This window comes from Artemia sp. Qi Xiang Cuo, chromosome 8, assembly GCF_049724085.1.
Source record: "Artemia sp. Qi Xiang Cuo chromosome 8, ASM4972408v1, whole genome shotgun sequence".
Taxonomy (NCBI): domain Eukaryota; kingdom Metazoa; phylum Arthropoda; class Branchiopoda; order Anostraca; family Artemiidae; genus Artemia; species Artemia sp. Qi Xiang Cuo.
The window spans coordinates 38,497,095-38,517,687 of NC_142801.1; the positions used below are offsets into that span (position 1 = coordinate 38,497,095).

General features: G+C 33.9%; 2 protein-coding genes across 3 annotated transcripts in view; one reads left to right on the forward strand and one right to left on the reverse strand.

Moving 5' to 3' along the window:
- LOC148949381 (monocarboxylate transporter 14-like) overlaps positions 1 to 20,593 on the forward strand; it is a 258,939-nt gene that overhangs the window by 25,385 nt on the left and 212,961 nt on the right. Inside the window, exon 1 of one of the 2 annotated variants that reach the window (XM_089092941.1) lies at positions 13,674 to 13,757. The exons of the other annotated variant lie outside the window; for it this stretch is intronic. The gene's annotated coding sequence lies outside the window, so the exon portion shown is untranslated. Of the gene's footprint in view, positions 1 to 13,673; positions 13,758 to 20,593 lie in introns of those variants that run through there. 2 annotated transcript variants of the gene reach the window in all.
- Positions 8,244 to 8,645, reverse strand: LOC148949382 (52 kDa repressor of the inhibitor of the protein kinase-like). The gene has a single exon (XM_089092692.1). It carries the CDS (start codon positions 8,643 to 8,645, stop codon positions 8,244 to 8,246), a length of 402 nt encoding a protein of 133 aa, XP_088948818.1.

Sequence of the window (20,593 nt, forward strand, 5' to 3'; positions counted from 1 at the left end):
ACTAGTACTCTAACAAAAACTCTGAGCTAAGACTCTAAGCTAAAATTCTAAACTCTTAACTAAAACTAAACAAAACTAGAACTTTAACTAAAACTCTAAGCTAAGACTCTAAGGTAAAACGCTAAACTCTTAACTAAAAGTAAACTAAACTAGAACTCTAACTGAAACTCAAAGGTAAAATATCAAATTCTTTACTATAATTAAACTAAACTAGAACTGTAACGAAAACTCTAAGCTAAGGCTCTATGGTAAAACTCTAAACTCTTAACTAAAATTAAACTAAACTAGAACTCTAGCAAAAACTCTAAGCTAAGACTAATCTAAAACACGAAACTCTTAACTAAAACTTAACCAAACTATAACTTAAAGTAAAACTCTAAGCTATGACTCTAAGCTAAAACTCTAAATTCATAAAAGTAACTAAACTAAACTTCAACTCTAACTAAAACTCTAAGCTAAGACTCTATGGTAAAACTCTAAACTCTTAACTAAAACTAAATTAAACTAGAACTCTAACAAAAACTCTAAGCTATGACTCCAAGCTAAAACTCTAAACTCATAGCTAACTAAACTAGAACTCTAATTAAAACTCTAAGTCTAAGCTAAAACTCAAAACGAAAACTAAACTAAACTTCAACAAAAACTCTAAACTAAGACTCTAAGCTAAAAACACTAAACTCTTAACTAAAACTAAACTAAACTAGAACTCTAGCAAAAACCCTAAGCTGAGACCCTAAGCTAAAACTCTAAACTCTTAAGTAAAACTAAACTAGACTAAAACTCTAAGCTAAGTCTCTAGGGTAAAACACCAAACTCTTAACTATAACTAAAGTAAATTAGAACTATAACAAAAACTCTAAGCTAAGACTCTAAGCTAAAACTCTAAACTCTTAACTAAAACTAAACTAAACTAGAACTCTAACACAAACTCTAAGCTAAGACTCTAAGCTAAAACTCTAAACTCTTAACTAAAACTAAACTAAACTAGAAATTTAATTAAAACTCTAAGTCTAAGCTAAAACTCTAAACTGAACTGGAACTTCAACAGAAAGCTTTAAACTAAGAATATAATCTTAAAAAACTAAACTATTAACTAAAACTAGACTAAACTATAACTCTAACAAAAACTCTGAGATAAGACTCTAGGCTAAAATTCTAAACTCTTAACTAAAACTAAACTAAACTAAAAATCTAACAAAAACTCTCTGCTAAGACTCTAAGCTAAAACTATAAAATCTTAACTAAAACTAAACTAAACTAAAACTCTAAGCTAAGTCTCTATGGTAAAACACCAAACTCTTAACTATAACTAAACTAAACTAGAACTCTAACAAAAACTCTAAGCTAAGACTCCAAGCTAAAATTCTAAACTCTTAACTATAACTAAACTAAACTAGAACTCTAAGCTATGTCTCTAAGGTAAAACTCTAAACTCTTAACTATATGGAAACTAAACAAGAACTCTAACAAAAACTCTAAGCTAAGACTCAAAGCTAAAATTCTAAAATCTAAACTATTACTAAACTAAACTAAAATTCTAAGCTAGGTCTCTAAGGTAAAACTCCAAACTCTTAACTATATGTAAACTAAACAAGAACTCTAACAAAAACTCTGAGCTAAGACTCAATGCTAAAACTGTAAACTCTTAACTATTACTGAACTAAACTTCAACTCTAACAAAAACTCTAAGCTAAGTCCCTAGGGTAAAACTCCAAAGTCTTAACTATATCTAAAGTAAACTAGAACTCTAACAAAAACTCTAAGCTAAGACTCTAAGCTAAAAACTCTAAGCTCTTAACTAATACTAAAATAAACTTCAACTCTAACAAAAAATCTAGGCTAAGCTCTAAGCTAAAACTCTAAACTCTTAACTAAAACTAAACTAAACTAGAACTTCTACAAAAACTCTAGGCTATGACTCTCAGCCAAAAACTCTAAAATATTAACTAAAAATAAAATAAGCTAGAACTATAACAAAAAACTATAAGCTAAGAATATAAGATAAAATTCTAAACTATTAACTAAAACTATACTAAACTATAACATCGACAAAAACTCTAAGTTAAAACATCAAACTGTTAAATAAAACTAAACAAAACTAGAGCTCTAACAATAACACTAAACTATGACTCTAATCTAAAAAAACTATAAACTTCTAACTAAATCTAAAATAAGATAAAACTATAAGCTATTTCTCTAAGTTAGAACTCCAAACTCTTAACTATATGTAAAATAAACTATAAATGTAACAAAAGCTCTAAGCTAAGACTCTAAGCTAAAACTATAAAGTCTTAACTATTAATAAACTAAACTTCAACTGTAACAAAAACTTTAAGCTAAGACTCTAAGCTAAAACTCTAAACTCTTAACTAAAACTAAACTAAACTAGAACTCTAACAAAAACTCTAAGCTATGACTCTCAGCTAAAATCTCTAAGCTCTTAACTAAAACTAAAATAAACTATAACTCTAACATAAAACTCTAAGCTAAGACTCTAAGCTAGAATTCTAAACTCTTAACTAAAACTAAACTAGAACTTCAAATAAATATCTGATCTATTAATATTGTATAAAACTATAATCTCTTAGAAAAAAATAAAAAAATATAGAAATTTAACAAAAACTCTTTTATAATACTTTATGCTAAATTTATGATGTCTTGACTAAAACTAAACTAAACTAAAGCTCTAACAAAAACTATAACCTAGGTCTTTAAGCTAAAACACCAAACTCTTAACTATTAATTAAATTAGCTTCAAATATAACAAAAACTCGAAGCTAAGAATATAAGATAAAAAATCTAAACTAGTAACTAAAACTAAAATAACCTACAACTTCAACAAAAACTCTAAACTTTTAAATAACACTAATATAAACTAGAACTCTAAAAAACTCTAAGCTAAGACTCTAAGATAAAATTCTAAACTCTTAACCAAAAATAAACTAAACTAGAACTCTAACTAAAAACTCTAAGCTACGACATTAAGTTAAAACACCAAACTCTTAACTAAAACTAAACTAGAACTCTAACTGAAACTCAGAGGAAAAAATCAGACTCTTAGCTAAAATTAAACTGAACTAGAACTCTAACAAAAAAACTCTAAGCTAAAATTCTAAAATCTTAACTAAAACTAGACTAAACTATAACTCAAATTAAAACTCTAAGCTAAGACTCTAAGGTTAAACACCAAACTCATAACTAAAACTAAACTAAAACTCTAACTGAAACTCAAAGGTAAAAAAATTAAACTCTTAACTAAAATTAAACTAAAATAGAACTATAACAAAAAAACTATAAGCTAAGAATAAGCTAAAAATCTGAACTCTAAAATAAAATTAAACTAAACTAGAACTTTAACAAAAACTCTAAGCTAAGACTCTAAGATATAACTTCAAAATATTAACTAAAACTAAACTAAACTAGAACTTCAACAAAAACTCTAAGCTACGACTCTAAGCTAAAAACTATAAATTCTTAACTAAAACTAAACTAAACTATAACTCTAACTGAAACTCAAAGTTAAAACATAAAACTCTTAACTAAAATTAAACTAAACTAGAACCCTAACAAAAACTCTAAGCTAAGACTCTAAGCTAAAACTCTAAACTATTAACTAAAACTAAACTATACTAGAACTTCAACAAAAACTCTAAGCTAAAATCTCTAAACTATTAACTAAAAATAAACTAAACTAGAACTCTAATTGAAACTCTAAGGTAAAACAGCTAAATCTTATCTAAGATTAAACTAAACTAGAACTCTAGCAAAAAAAATCTTTGCTAAGACTCTAAGATAAAGCTCTAAACTCTTAACTAAAAATAAGCCAAAAAAAAACTTTAAGCAAAACTCTAGGCTATGACTCTAAGCTAAAACTCTAAATTCTTAACTCTAACTAAACTGAACTTCCACTCTAAATAAAACTCTAAGCTAAGACTATAAGTTAAAACTCTAAACTTTTAACTAAAACTAAAATACACAACAACTATAACTTAAACTCTAAGCTAAGACTCTAAGCTAAAACTACAAACTCTTAAATACAAGTACACCAACCTAAAACTCTAACTGAAACTGAAAGGTAAAATATCAAACTCTTAACTAAAATTAAACTGAACTAGAACTTCAAGAAAAATTCTAAGTTATGGCTATAAGCTAAAACACTCTATACTTTTAACTAAAACTAAACCAAGGGCTGGGTGGTCCTTTGGGAGCCCGGGGAGAGCCTTTGTGGGTCTAGAGGCCCTTGAGGACCGATTGGTCCTTTGGGAGCCTGGTGGACCTTTGGGGACCAGGGGAGGGTCTTTGGGGGTCCGGGGGGGGGGGGGGGGCAGTTGGGAGCCTGGGGGACATTTGGGGGCCGGGTGATGGCCTTTGGGACCCCGTTGGTCTTTTGGGAGCTCGATGGGCCTTTGGGAGCCCGGGGAGGGCCTTTGGGGGTCTGGAGAGGGCCTTTGGGGGTGCCGGGGGCCCTTTGGAAGCCCAAAGAACCTTTGAGGACCGGCGGGCTTCCTTCGGGGTTGGGGTAGGAGGATTGGAACCCTTTGGTGTTGGGTAGAGGACCTCACAACACTGTTCAAATGGAACTTGTGTATTATAACGAACACAGAGTTTCACCATTAAATTCTCTTCTAAAATCTCTTCAAAAATCATATTTTATAAAGTCTCTAACTGTTTCGCCGAAATAATTCCCTAAAATGGTTAAAACGGTATCGCCTAAATAATCCCTAAACGTAATTCAGCATGTTCCTTTTGTTTAGCATCCCTGCGCTGGCGCATTTCAATTATTTGGAAACCTGATTCCCGCGCTAAAACAATTCATCGCTAAGATCTAAACTTCGCCTCGGAAACGATTCTCTTGTTAGAACTCCAAATTAATTTCCCTTTCGTGAATCAATTCTCTTTAGAACAACAAATTAATTCCCCTTTCGTGTCAGTCAATCAATTATGACATCATCTGTCATGTGTGATCTAAACTTTGTAGCGGAGACACTTCTCTTTGGAAATGCATCAAAGACATTAATTAACTCGAATTCATCTGTCAGACATTCCCTTGAACCAATTTGATTAATGACAGATAGCACAGGTGTTCCCCGGAAACTCATAACATTTGCATTGAACAACAACAACAAATACTGTTTCCCGGAAACTCATAACATCTGCATCGAACAACAAAAAGAAGGGAGTGACAAAGTTCCTGTTTTTTCATTCTCACTGACAAAAACCATAAAACATCCAGTTTTTTCAAATTCTCACTGACAAAGTCCATAAAAACATACAAAAATGTGACAAAATTCCTGTTTTTCAAATTCTCACTGACAAAATCCATAAAACATCAAATAAATCGACCAACACATATAACCATCCATGAACTATGTAAAAAAAGTTATAGGTGGCAGCAGGGGTGAGGGGTTGGAGCTTTAGGGTCACCTCTACTAACGCCAAATAATTCAATCTATCACAGCAGACACTAGATGCACTTGGCTAGTCTATTATCACACAGAGACGATGACGTCAAAACCATTTAATCCGCTTGGCATAATTTTGCGACTACACAGAATGAATGCTGGCGAGGTACAGCTAACAAAACCTGTGGGAAGTGCCGGTACCCAAATCGCCTTTCCCCAGAAGTTTAAGGATCAATATCTGGCCGGTACCGATACGGCTTTTGTGTTTGTTCCCGCTCTCTTCTGCACAGGCTGTCACTGAATTAGCGAAAAAAACAATGAAATTTGGCTATCTAATTATTTTATTAGCCAAATAATTTTTTCTCTTTTTTCTTTTTTTTAGAATTCGAACTTAAAAAAATTTTTGAAGACACGGAAATGTCGTACCTGTTGTTGCTACCGTATTATTAAATCCAAACAATCCATATTTAGTCCATAGCAATAAGTTTACTTTAGATTATAATCCGTAGCAGAGTATTGTGAAACTTCTGTAATCCTCAAGGTCACTGAATATATTAAAGCTCAACTCAAAACACTGTGTGTTTTGCTTGTGTTCGGTAACCCTCTCAAACACTGTGGGGATTTTGTCATCTCCATAACCACAGGCGGAGTTATTTGACCTTTATACTATTTTCGACAAGATGGCTATTTCACCCTCCGAAGACTTTTTACCATCCCTCTGAATATGCCCTCAAATGTTCAACATAATACCCCCAGCCGTTCCGGGGATATTGCCTAAGTATTTTGGAGACCTAGGATCAAACTTGCCACCGTTTCTCAATAAAAAGCCCTGTATGTAAACAACGTGCAACTTGCATAAATTGTAGCCCTAGCCCCAGAGGATGCAGGGGCCCTTGTCATCCCTGGAAAAATAGTTATTTGACCTGTGGACTGTTTTAGTTTGAAAGAACGTGGGAGGGGGTTAAATACCTTCTGATGACTTTTGACTCTTAAAAATGACATTAGAACTTTCATTTTCCAATCGAATGAGCCGCAAACCAAGTTTCTAAAATAGCCCCTTTTAATTGAAGTCGGTAGGGAAAAGGTTTTTTGGCACTTTTCTAGCCCTTTTTTTGGTTATATTTTGAGGGGAAGCAATATTTTTTATTTACCTTCTGCATTGGGGTCCTCTTTGCCCAAGTTTTCATATGAGTTTCAGGCCAATCGAAAAACCTTCGGCCCGTTTTTGAGCCCTCTTTGGTAGAGGAGGGACAACTTCAAAGGGGGTAATCCTTCAGATATTTTTTTTGTACATGGGTCACGGAATTATGGCTGTAAGTTTCAAAATTATCTAAGAAAGAAGTTTTGCGCCTCGTTTCAAGCCCCCTAACTGCTCCCGCTTCCAACAGAAAAATGCCGATGATATTTAAAGGTTCACGCCACTGGACTCCCAAGATAAAAAAATACCTCTACTTTTTTTTTACATAGAAAAAAGATTGTCGCAATAGGGGAGCGCCACCATCCTCTCCCCATCACCAATAATAAAGGTGTACACCAGAAATATTCTGGAAAATCAAGAGGGATTAGATATGAATTTCTATCGCCTCCCTCTCCCCTTCCCTAGAACGCAATCTATATTTATGTGAAGGTTTAATGGAAGTTAAGATGTTTGGCATTAAAATGCACTCTTTTAAGTATATGCCCCCCCCCGCGCCCACAACATGATCCACCACCCCTCTTTCATAATAGCTGATGCGCACTTACACGTCATTACGTATAATGTTATGATACGTGAAGCAAATTAATTTAGTTAAATGAATCTCTAAATTAATATTTTTCGCAATACAAAGGGAGCCATCAACCCGCAGCGCCTTATTCAGGCTTAGTCTAAATGAAGAATGATAGGAGATAAATTCTTCCCCTCTTCCATACCCTTCCTACATTTATCAGATGGCTCGTCGAGATTTAGCAAATTTAGGCATTGACATGCGTTCTTTTTGGTATCTAGCACCTCCTCCCCCCACCTACGGAATTACCCATCAACCCTCATTCATAATAGTTAATTTTTGACTTTATGCTTTTCTTCGTCTCTTCTTCGTTTGTGTCTTAGTTATATATCCTAAATACAGTATTACCAATTTTTTTTTTTTTTTTTTTTTTTTTTTTTTTTTTGACAAGATAAATGTAGAAAAATACGAACTTTCGGTTTAAACTTTGTATTTGAGCAACCTCCGCTTTTCTATAGACTTGTTTATTTTTCTTATTTTTCTTCAGAGATTCGAGTAAAATCAGTAAGCCCCCCTCCCATCCCTTGCGAAGAAACAGTAAAATATTTCCTTTTAGTTTATATTTTGCATTAACAATTCTGTTTTATCCTAGGCAAGATAAAAAAAAATAACTAGGATTACCACTGTGAAAGTCAATGGATTCTAAGACAGGTTGTTTGTTTTTCTGTCGAATAAATACTTATTTTGTTTTTCCAACTTGTTTCAGCCAAATTATGCATGTTATCAGTTCTCTGTGATTGTTAAAATCCTGCATATTAGACTGCAGCTCCAATCTGGCCTCCGTTCTCAAGAATTGAAAAAAAAAAAAATTAAGCTCGCCACTTTATGTATGACATTAATTGGTTTTATTCATTTCAAAAAAATAGAAGATCAAGGCCCTTCTTAGCAGTAGCGGATCCAGGATTTTAGGAAGGGGTGGGGGGGGGGCGACTCGTTGCGAAAAATTCCCCTTCGAAATTAAGCCTAACGGACCGTACTGATATTTAAATTTGCATACCTCTGCTTCTATTCGCCATTTTGCTGTCAGTTCTGTAAAGATATCCACAAAAATACATTTATAGAAACACTATCAATATTATATAACAAATTCTCGCCTCCTATTTCCACTATTAGCAAATCTATCAATACCACTTTCTACACTTATGTCAATATCACGGTGAAAATAAAGAAGGGCAAGTTCGGTGAGTCTTTCCTCCGTCATTTTATTTCTTAGCCACGTTTTCAATCTTCTCAAGGTAGAAAAACTTGGTTCAACAGATGCCACACTGACAGGTAGGGTCATGGGAATCTGCAAGAGCGCTGAAATATTCGGGAAAAGGTCAGCATCGCAGTTCTGTTTCTGTAAAAGTTCCCCTAGTGTTTCATGTATTCTACCTGTGCCTGCATTGCTTTCTCTCAGACGAAGCCACTGAGTTTTCCATAGTGTCGCTTCTCCGGCCAGAGCAGATTCACAAACCGATTGGGAGGGGAAAACCATTACTGACCAGTATCGCTGTGACAAGTCATGAATCGTATTAGCGAATTGTTGTTTGTTCGTTTCCATACAATTTATTGGCAAGAAAATACTGAGCTTAAAAGTGTCCAGCGTTTCAACGAAAAAACGGCTTTCTAAGTCCGAAACGATTGTGTCCAATAGGGGAATAAAAACTGACCGTCTATAATATTCCTCGTGTGAACTGAATGGTACATTAATCCGATTCGTTTGCTTTTTCGCTATCCTTGGGACTGTTATTTCTAAACCTAGCTCGGTTGCCTCGTCGAGGTAACTTTAGTTACCTCGTCAAATGTGTTTTTAAACTCGCTTTCACTCTCCCGACGCTTGACTTGCAGCTGGGTAAGAAGGTCCTTAACATGGCTTGCTGCAGACGCGAGGTCTAAGCTCTTCTTCTGAAATAGCCGACTGAGCGGTAAAATTAGTCCAGATATGTTATTAAGAGAGTAAATGGTTACTGTCATGTCGAAGGATGTGACAGCAGTCAATAAGGATATTGCTTTTGCTCCAGTTGTGCATTCTGCCCAGCCGCTGATGATCTCAAGAGCTCCAACAATTTTAGGGAGCTCCACCACGAACTGCATTAAGGAATCGTGCCTTTCGATCCAGCGCGTTTCACACATGCTAGATAGCTGTGCTTTTATTATTCTGGTTAAAACATAATTGCGCTTTGAAGAAGAACCAAAAGAAGCAACTCTTTCTTTTATTGCTCCGATGTAGTTTCAAACACTCTGAACAGAAGACGTTTTTAACATGGAAAGACTTAGAGCATGATTGAAACGTAGGCAACGCAGGGCATTCTTTACTACCTTTTGAACTTCTTTTACAGCTCCACAATGTTCTGAAATCATCATAGCACATCCATCAGTGCCTATGCCCACACAATTTTCCAAGTCTAGCCCAAGAGATCGAAGAAAATCCAACACAACATTTCCAAGCGTTTCCCCTTTAATGGTCGGTTCGAAGTTTCCAATGCTGTCCGAGTAACATGTTTCGTGTAGGTCTAAAAAACCAACAAAATCTTCACGTCTTTTGCAATTGTAATTTTAGCAAAGGGTAATACTTATTTGTGACTTGTTTCACACGTCCGTTGTTTCATGAATAACCCGACTGTAGAGCTTGGCAGAATGAACTCGTGCAAGAATTTCTTTAAGAATCTCTTTGACACAACGTTGATTTAATTTATTCTTCGTTGTGTTGCTAATATAAAGAGCAGTTGCACCTGGGCTTCCAAATGTCCTTTTAACGTTATGTCACCACTATTTACACGGCACCTTAAAAGTTTTCAAAAGTTCCCTTCGTTTGTCAATGGGTCCTTTTCTGCCAATAATTCTCCATCATCTCTATGGCCACGAAGAGCAATGTTCTATCGACCCAAGAAAACAATTGATTCTACAATTGGCTTCAATCTCGCTCTGTTTTCCTGCACATGTTGGCTACGTTGTTCGTTTACAAGGCTTAAAATGTTGGTTTCAGGGTTGTCATATTTTAGAAGGAAATGTTTGCCTGCCTCAACTGAATCGTGGTGATACTGATTATTTTCATGAGACACCAAGTCACTGTATTCTCCAGTTAGCTTAGAAATTGTCACAGGGGGCATTTTACCAAGCTTTGCAATTGATTGGAGCCTCCCACCGCTTGGACGCTTATCAAAGCCTACTATTTACAGAATAAGTCCCCCAGCTTATTTGAAAGTCCCAGCTAATGAAATTCTTCCAAACAAGTACGATTGAAAAATCTCTTTTCGTCCCTGTCCCGCTTCTTGTGAATTGAATAGGGGAAGCTGTAGTTAGACGTCGGAATCCACGGGTTCTGAAGAAATTGATATCGCGTACGATCATCCAGTTTTTCAAGTTTATCGATATAGGTTCCGATATCATTTTCGTAGAAAGTGCTTATATTTGCAATGTTTGTGTTAGGCTTGGGGCTACACTCTTCGATTGATGCTAACGAATCATGCACTATCTCACTATTAGTCAAAGCACTGGAATCACTACTAACACTGTAACTCTCATTATTTCTGTCTTCAGTTACGGCATCCACTCACCTGGCTTTAGGTTCCGAACCAAAAAAGTTGTCGAGAGTTATCTGCATTCGCTTCGACATCATAACTGGTTAATATTATCCAAAAATTGTATACTTTTCAAACCCTTCTAGAATCGCGACTAACCCTAAGGCGTATGTGTTATCGGAGTCATTTCAAGATTTTTGCTTAGTTATCAAGGAGGCACACTTGTGCCTCTATAAAGAGGCGACCCACCACAATGTTAAGCGATTTCAGGTCCTAGAGGTCGCAGAGAGACGGCGGTGATCGCATTTTGTAGCCCAAGCTCAAACTAAGAAACGTGCAAAATTTCATCCTCCTCCGACTTTATCTTCACGGGGTAAACTGGACCGGAAGTTTGGACCCTCCCACCACAGCCCCCCTTTAACGTTGTCCGATTGGGCTTAAATTTAGAGGTTAAGCTTTCCTAGGACCCGGGAGCTTATCCTCAAAATTTCAGCTCAATCCGATCACTCCTTCCCTGTTTTCAAAAAACCAAAGAGAGCCACTTAAAATTCATTTCTTTTTTTTTTTCTTAGCCACGCCTACAGGCCAAAGTTGGCAACGGATCCGGGTGAATGAGGACTAAGTTGAAGCATAATTCGACCTGTTAGGGCCTTTTGACATTTTCAGACCGAAAAAATTATCCCCCGAATTTACATTTACGAACAACCTCGTTTTCCTATATTAGCCCCTGTTAATTTTTCCCACCACAACCCCCCCTTTAACGTTGTCTGATGGGGATGAAAGTTAGAGAACAAGCTGTCCTATGGGGCGGGAAATTATTCTCGAAATTTCAGCTCAATTTGATCACTCCTTCCAAAAAACACATATCAAGATTTTTGAGAATTTGCTTGCGTCGAAAATAGCTTGTATTTGCTAAACAACAATTACTATTGTGTCTGTATAGTCCAGCGGCTGATACCCCAGACTTTCAGGCGGAAAACCCGGGTTTGATTCACCATCAGAGCAACTTTTTTATATACTTTGAAAAGAAACTCAGTTTCTTTTTTAAATTATTTGAAAAAAATTACGTTTTCTAAAGAGTTAAAGAGGCTGAGTTACAAGGTCGACCCTTAAAACGTACAGGGATTAGGAGGCACAGTTGGGGGGCTGTTAAAGAGGCTGAGTCACAAGTTCGAACCTTAAAACGTACAGGGATTAGGAGGCACCCTGTACGACGTGATTTGAGTATTCAGGAATTAAAAGCCTTAACACAAGAATGTTCAAGAGCGGGGGGTTTGGGGGCGGCAGCCCCCCAACTTTAACTCCTGACACGATTAGCTAACAGTTAGTCAAGCAATAATAAGCAATAAACTGTACAAAAACGTGCAGAAATTATTTGAAAAAAACTACGCTTTCTAAAGAGTTAAAGAGGCTGAGTCACAAGTTCGAACCTTAAAACGTACAGGGATTAGGAGGCACAGTTGGGGGGCTACCACCCCCAAACCCCCGCTTTCGCAGCCTTTAAATATAAAAAAAAATTTCTTTAAACTAAAAGTAAGGAGCGACATTAAATCTTAAAACGAACAGAAATTATTCCGTATATGAAAGAGGCTGTGCCCTCCTCAACGCCTCGCTCTATATGCTAAAGTTTTTATTGTTTAAAAAAAGAGGTGTGAGAAAGTCAAACTTTAGCTTAAAGAGCGAGGCTTTGAGGAGGGCACAGCCCCTTTCATGTACGGAATAATTTCTGTTATTTTTAAGTTTCAATGTTGCTCTTTACTTTCAGTATAAAAAATTTTTTTTTTTATATTTAAAGGATTAGAACGTAGGGTGTTTGGGGGGCGGCATGCCCTTCACATTTCCTCATCATAACTGTCATGGTTAAGGTTCGACCTTGTAACTCAGCCTCTTTAACTCTTTAGAAAACGTAGTTTTTTTCAAATAATTGAATAAGAAACAGGTTTTGACGCGCACACTTTTTGAAGCTTCAACGATTTACGAGATGACAAGCTTCAAAATGCCTTGTAAGTTTGAGTGACACCAAACACTAGACAATTCCCTAAAGACTTAAGGCAGACAGACCAAGTGGCGTCCGATCCTTTTCAAAGATGCGTTGATCCAAGCGTTGATATCGCAATCAAGTCACAGAAAATCTAATGATAGAACTTTTTGCCCAAGCAAGGGAAGGGGGGGGGGCGATCCTTGTTGTCTCCTATGGGTAGTCCTGCCGGGGAAGAAAGTAAAATTGCATAAAAACTAAGGAAATTTTTAACTATTCTGTTTACAAAAACTCATTAAATATAGTCTAAGACAGAGGCGAAAAGGGACAGACTTCCATTTCAGGCATTCACTCCTTCAGAATAAATTGTTCGAAGAAGCTCCAAAAGGATAATGTATCCCTTGGTCGGATATTAAGGGTTCAGCCCTAAGGCTCTTTTTTATTCCTCAGGGTATAAAATGGTCTTTTTGTTTTTTTTTCACAGGGTATTCAGTTAAAAATGAGTTAAAAAAACAAAGAAACATGCTTTGCTATCTTTAATTCTTAAAAATATTAATTTATTACTTATAATGATTGACTTGGTCAATGCTATGTGCAGAGGAAAGGGCCTACGTAAAATCTCAAAGTTCTTATTTATTGTTCGATTTTTTTCTTTTATTCTTCATACAATTCACATGTTTCGTCTTTTTTTTAAATATATGCTCTCAAGACCAAAAAATTATTTATTTGGGTGATTTTGGAACAGTCAATTTTATGTTTATCTGTGATTTTAGAAAACTGTCAATATTAGTCTGCTGGTTTCTGTACAAACTACACTTACCTTGTTACCCTCAGCTACAATTTTAAAAAATCAAATATTACTAATGATTTATTAATTGGCACGATTTTTCAAAACAACTTTCCCACAGTTTTCGTCAAAAGAAATAAAAAAAGGAGAAAAAACGAATGGAATTCTTCCAGAGAAACGTTCCACAGTTGCGCCTAGTGAAATACTGCATTGAAATCTTTATTTTCTTATGGATCTCGAACACGTGCAATATTCACTACACGTGCTAATTGTGTTTAGTTTATAAATAAAGCTTGTAGGATTATGTGAGCTTTTGAAAATGTGAGTTTGATAATTAAGTATGTTGCTTTGTTATGATGTTTCCCTATTCTTTGATAGTAACCTTTGGATGGATATCTTTTCCCCTTATAAATTAAAGGATAAGAGAACAAACTGGCAAACCTGTATAATTAATGTACATATACATTTATGCATAGGGACATAAATTATACATTTATGTTCCTTTATAGTTGATTCTGTACATTCAATATTAACTTTCAAATTAATTTATATGGTACTGATTAGCGATTGTGACTCGGAATTTGCGTTTTATTAAAATTAAAAACAATAAATAAAAAATAAAATAAAATTCGAAAAGAACCAATTTGATCCGTAAACAACAAATGAGAATTGACTGAACGTTTAATATGTAATGATTTTGGTTCCTGAAAATATCAGCAATTCAAGATTCCAGATTTTATTTAACAGCATTTTTATGTGTTATAATTGTAAAAAGAAAACTTTAAAATATATCACAAACATCAAAAACAAGAAGAACAATAAGGAATTATTTTTGTAAGACAGTGGAATAAATTTTTTGAATGAATATTCCGGCCGGTCCTCATGAATGGCCGTCCTCAGCAAAACATAAATATATAAAAGAAGAGAGACTTTCAGCAACATACGACCAATAAAAAAAAAAAAAAAAAAAAAAAAAAAAAAAAAAAAACAGTCCCAGCATCCTTACTTCAGCGAAGCAACACTTCATTCCACTGTCTTACGAAAAGAATTCCCTGTTGTTCTTCTTGTTTTTGATGTTTGTGATGGAAAGACAGTGTGGCCTTCGTTGCTATTCTTAAATTATATCAGGTTTTCAATGAAGTGTAGATGAAGTAATAGCCTTTAGAAAGCCTATAGGGGAGAAGTAGATCTACCCGTGTCTGTTGTAACTTTTAGTTTTAGGTTTGACTTGATTATTCTTTTTAATTTTTATTTCAGGATATATTTATTCATATGTATCAGTATTTGTCGTCTTTGTGGTTGATGTTATTACTAAGTTTAATTTCTGTTTGTTTTGGGTTTTATTTGTTTATTGATAGCAATTTCTGGTTGTTTCAATTTTGAATCATTATATTCCTTTAATCCTCTTGTCTTTGGTTTACCTATAGCTCTTTACTTTTCATTGACAAGCTTGTTTAGGAATTAGTTGAAAAAAACTTTCCAAAAAAGAAGTTTTTTAAAGAAAAGTAAAGGGCATATTAAACTTAGGATCAGAAAAAATAGAAACATACAATAAATCTAACTCAAAACGGCCAGAAATTACTATTAAAGGATAAACAAAACCCAAGACGAACAGAAATCAAATAAATAATCATAGCAAAGAAAACATACAACAGGTACTAATATAAATGAATAAATAAATCTTAAAACGAGTAAAGCATAAGTTGAATATACAAATCAAGCTTTAACGAACAAAAATATGTTGGGTCCTTATCAATTGGCCGGTACCCTCGCGATATATTGTATAGGGAAGATGCTAAAGGAAACTAGTTAAACGGGTATCTTTCAATAGAAAATAGGATCGCAAACCGTGGTCTGTCATTGCGTTAGCAATATTTAAACTATTGTTTTTGGGGGGTTTAGGGGAAAAAAAGTACCTAGGTTAGGCTAGACTACGTATTTAATATATGTTCTGCTTTACATCCCCCCCCCCCTACACCCCTAATGTGCAAATATATAACCCAAATTTGTTTCTAAACTATTATATGTTCATCATATTTTGTTTTGTTTCATTAACATTAACCAAACTTGACTTCTAGCATGGGTATCAGCTAATTGAAAAGTACCATGTTTTGCTATTGCAGTATAAATGAAACCCAAAACGAACAGAAATCAATAAGACAATCATAGCAAACAGACAAACAATAGGTACTAATATAAAGTGAGTAAATAAATGTTAAAACGAGTGAAACTTAAATTGAATATGCAAATCGAGCTTGAAACGAACGAAAACCACCACAAACAAGATTTTGGGTTTTGTTTCCGTCTCTCATTGTAAAAGTCTAAAGCCTACTTCGTCATTGGCGCTTTACTGAAAACTGTTTGTGTCCTAGATGAAAGTGTGAGCAAAATGAATGAACTTTTAGAAGTTTTGCGAGTTCAGGCTACTAGAATAGGTTTGAAAATTAATATTAAGTAGACTAAGTCATGAAGGCTAGGAATAAGTGAAGATGAAAAGGTGACGTCGGATAATGAAAAGATTGATCAGGTGGACAGATTAACTTACCTTAGTAGTATTATTAGTAAAGACAGTGGGAGCAGTGAATATGTTAAAAGTAGAATAGCCAAGGCCCAGGTTTTTTTTTTCACAGTTAGAAAAAAGTTTGGAAGAATAGGAAGATAATTCTGCAAACCAAGATTGCAATATTAGCAGCTATAGTGATGACAGGGGTCCAATATGGCTCTGAAGCTTGAGCGCTCCGAAAAGCGAATGAAGATTTGCTAGATGTTTTCCAGAAAAATCGCCTACGGATTGTTCTGGTACCCGGCTGACTGACCGTATTTGAAACCGTAGGCTGTATGAGAAGTGTGGTTCAATCCTGCTTTCTAGGGCTATAATGAGAGAACAGTTGAGATGGTTAGGGCACGTTGTGCGGATGAAAGATGGCAGATTGCCGAAGATTGTCCTTTTCAGCCAAATGTCTAGGGCTAAACGGAAGGCAGGTCGTCCGTGGCTAGGGTGGGAGGATGTCATACAGAAGGATTTAAAGGAAATGGGAACTTCCTGGGAGGGTGTAAAGAGGGGGGGTTTGAACAGATTGGGATGTAGGGAGAGCATGCGTTGCTGTGTTAGTCTCAACCAGCTTCGTGCAGCGGTGAGATGTTAGTAGTAGTAATAGTAGTATGTGTTTTGAACTGTGTTAGGAAGTACAAATAAAATCAAACTGAATGTATGATATATAATGCTATTAATTGTTGAAACATCTATCGGTTCAAGATTTTGTTTCACTGTAATTGGATTTTCATTTTAAATGGTGCAATAACTGAGAAAGAAAAGAAAATTCATTTTCAGTGAATCACCAATGACGTATAGGCTTTAGACTTTTACAGTTAGGGAAGGGGGTAGTATCCAAACTCTTGTTTGTAGTGAAGCTATATTTGTCTTGAACAGTCTTGGAAAGAACTAATAAAATTAAACTTCATATTTGATATATAATGATATTAATTGCTGAAAGTTCATCCGTTTAAAATTTAATTTTATGGTAATTTTTATCTTTATTTTCAATGTTGTAATAAGTACGAAAAAAAATACTTGCAATATAATTTGTTTTCAGTAAAGCGCCAATGACGCAGTAGGTTTTAGACTTTTACAGTGAGAGAATGAGGCAAAATCCAAACTCTTGTTTGTAGAGGTTTTTGTTCGTTTCAAGCTTGATTTGCATGTTAAATTTAAGTTTCACTCATTTTAAGATTTATTTACCCATTTATTATTTTAGTACTTATTGTATGTTTGTTTGCTATGATTGTCTGTTGTAATTTCTGTTCGTTTCGGGTTTCATTTATACTTCAAGGAAAATATATTTTTTTTCGTTTTAAGCTTGATTTGCATATTCAACTTAAGCGTTACTCGTTTTAAGATTTATTTATTCATTTATTTTAGTACCTGTTGTATGTTATTTCCTATGTTTGTTTATTTAATTTCTGTTCATTGTTGGTTTCATGTATTCCTTAGTAGTAATTTCTGGTCATTTTGAGTTTGAGTTATTGCACGTTTCTATTTATTATTATACCAATTTTAATATAGCCTTACTTTTATTTATAAACTTATATTTTTGAAAGTTTTTTTTTTAAAGTAATTTATTTTCATTTTTGATTGCCAAATTTTTGAGTTTTTTAAAATTCCCTATTTGAAAATATTTTTTTATTCCAAAATAAATTAACAGTTTTCGCAAGAACTAATAAAAGTAAACTGAATATTTGATATATAATGATATTAATTGCTGAAGATTTTGTTTTACCCAGGGCCGAATTTAAAGCTTTGACGCTTCTAGACCCAATCGTTATTTCCGCCTCGTTTTTGCAAGATTTTCGGGAAAATCTCCAAAACTTCGGGAATAGTGGAAGCCGCAGGTTCTAGTAGACCTATTGGTAAATCCTGGTCTGGTTTCACTGCAATTTTAATTTTATTTTCAATGTTGTAATAAGTAGGAAAGAAAATATTTGTAGATTTTGTTTCACTGTAATTGGATTTTCATTTTAAATGCTGCAATAACTGAGAAAGAAAAGAAAATTCATTTTCAGTTAATCACCAATGACGTATAGGCTTTAGACTTTAGACTAGGCTTACAGTTAGGCAAGGGGGCAGTGTCCAAACTCTTGCTTGTGGTGAAGCTATATTTGTCTTGAACAGTCTTGGAAAGAACTAATAAAATTAAACTTCATGTTTGATATATAATGATATTAATTGCTGAAAGTTCATCAGTTTAAAATTTAATTTTATGGTAATTTTTATCTTTATTTTCAATGTTGTAATAAGTACGAAAAAAAATACTTGCAATATAATTTGTTTTCAGTAAAGTGCCAATGACGCAGTAGGTTCTTCGACATTTTACTGTGAGAGAAGGAGGCAAAATCCAAACTCTTGTTTGTAGAGGTTTTTGTTCGTTTCAAGCTTGATTTGCATGTTAAATTTAAGTTTCACTCATTTTAAGATTTATTTACCCATTTATTTTAGTACTTATTGTATGTTTGTTTGCTATGATTGTCTGTTGTAATTTCTGTTCGTTTCGGGTTTCATTTATACTTCAAGGAAAATATTTTTGTTCGTTTTCAGCTTGATTTGCATATTCAGCTTAAGCTCTGCTCGTTTTGATATTTATTTATACATTTATTTTAGTACCTGTTGTATGTTTGTTTCCTGTGATGTTTATTTAATTTATGCTCTTTATGGGTTTTATCTATTCTATAAATTAATTTCTTGTGGTTTTGAGTTTGAGTTATTGCAGGTTTCTTTTTCTTCTGATCCTAAGTTTAATATAGCCTTACTTTTCTTTAGAAACTTATCTTTTGGAAAGTTTTTTTTTAAAGTATTTTATGTTCATTTTTGATTGCCAAATTTTTGAGTTTTTTAAAATTCCCTGTTTGAAAATATTTTTTTATTCCAAAATAAATTAACAGTTTTCGCAAGAACTAATAAAAGTAAACTGAATATTTGATATATAATGATATTAATTGCTGAAGATTTTGTTTTACCCAGGGCCGAATTTAAAGTTTTGACGCTTCTAGACCCAATCGTTATTTCCGCCTCGTTTTTGCAAGATTTTCGGGAAAATCTCCAAAACTTCGGGAATAGTGGAAGCCGCAGGTTCTAGTAGACCTATTGGTAAATCCTGGTCTGGTTTCACTGCAATTTTAATTTTATTTTCAATTTTGTAATAAGTAGGAAAGAAAATATTTGTAGATTTTGTTTCACTGTAATTGGATTTTCATTGTAAATGCTGCAATAACTGAGAAAGAAAAGAAAATTCATTTTCAGTGAATCACCAATGACGTATACGCTTTAGACTTTAGACTAGGCTTACAGTTAGGCAAGGGGGCAGTGTCCAAACTCTTGTTTGTGGTGAAGCTATATTTGTCTTGAACAGTCTTGGAAAGAACTAATAAAATTAAACTTCAAGTAATTTCTGGTCGTTTTGAGTTTGAGTTATTGCAGGTTTCTTTTTCTTCTGATCCCAAGTTTAATATAGCCTTACTTTTCTTTAGAAACTTATCTTTTGGAAAGTTTTTTTTAAAAATAATTTATGTTCATTTTTGATTGCCAAATTTTTGAGTTTTGCAAAATTCCCTATTTGAAAATATTTTTTTATTCCAAAATAAATTAACAGTTTTCGCAAGAACTAATAAAAGTAAACTGAATATTTGATATATAATGATATTAATTGCTGAAGATTTTGTTTTACCCAGGGCCGAATTTAAAGCTTTGACGCTTCTAGGCCCAATCGTTATTTCCGCCTCGTTTTTGCAAGATTTTCGGGAAAATCTCCAAAACTTCGGGAATAGTGGAAGCCGCAGGTTCTAGTAGACCTATTGGTAAATCCTGGTCTGGTTTCACTGCAATTTTAATTTTATTTTCAATGTTGTAATAAGTAGGAAAGAAAATATTTGTAGATTTTGTTTCACTGTAATTGGATTTTCATTTTAAATGCTGCAATAACTGAGAAAGAAAAGAAAATTCATTTTCAGTTAATCACCAATGACGTATAGGCTTTAGACTTTAGACTAGGCTTACAGTTAGGCAAGGGGGCAGTGTCCAAACTCTTGCTTGTGGTGAAGCTATATTTGTCTTGAACAGTCTTGGAAAGAACTAATAAAATTAAATTTCATATTTGATATATAATGACATTAATTGCTGAAAGCTCATCCGTTCAAAATTTAATTTTACTGTAATTTTTATGTTTATTTTCAATGTTGTACTAAGTACGAAAATATTTGTAACATAATTCGTTTTCAGTAAAGCGCCAATAATGCTGTATGTTTTATACTTTTACAGTGAAAGAATAAGGAAAAATCCAAACTCTTGTTTGTAGAGTTTTTTGTTTGTTTCAAGCTTAATTTGCATATTAAATTTAAGTTTCACTCATTTTAAGATTTATTTACCCATTTATTTTAGTACTTATTGTATGTTTGTTTGCTATGATTGTCTGTTGTAATTTCTGTTCGTTTCGGGTTTCATTTATACTTCAAGGAAAATATTTTTTTTCGTTTTAAGCTTGATTTGCATATTCTATTAAAGCTTTACTCGTTTTAAGATTTATTTATTCATTTATATTAGTTCCTGTTGTATGTTTGTTTCCTGTGATGTTTATTTAATTTATGCTCTTTATAGGTTTTATCTATTC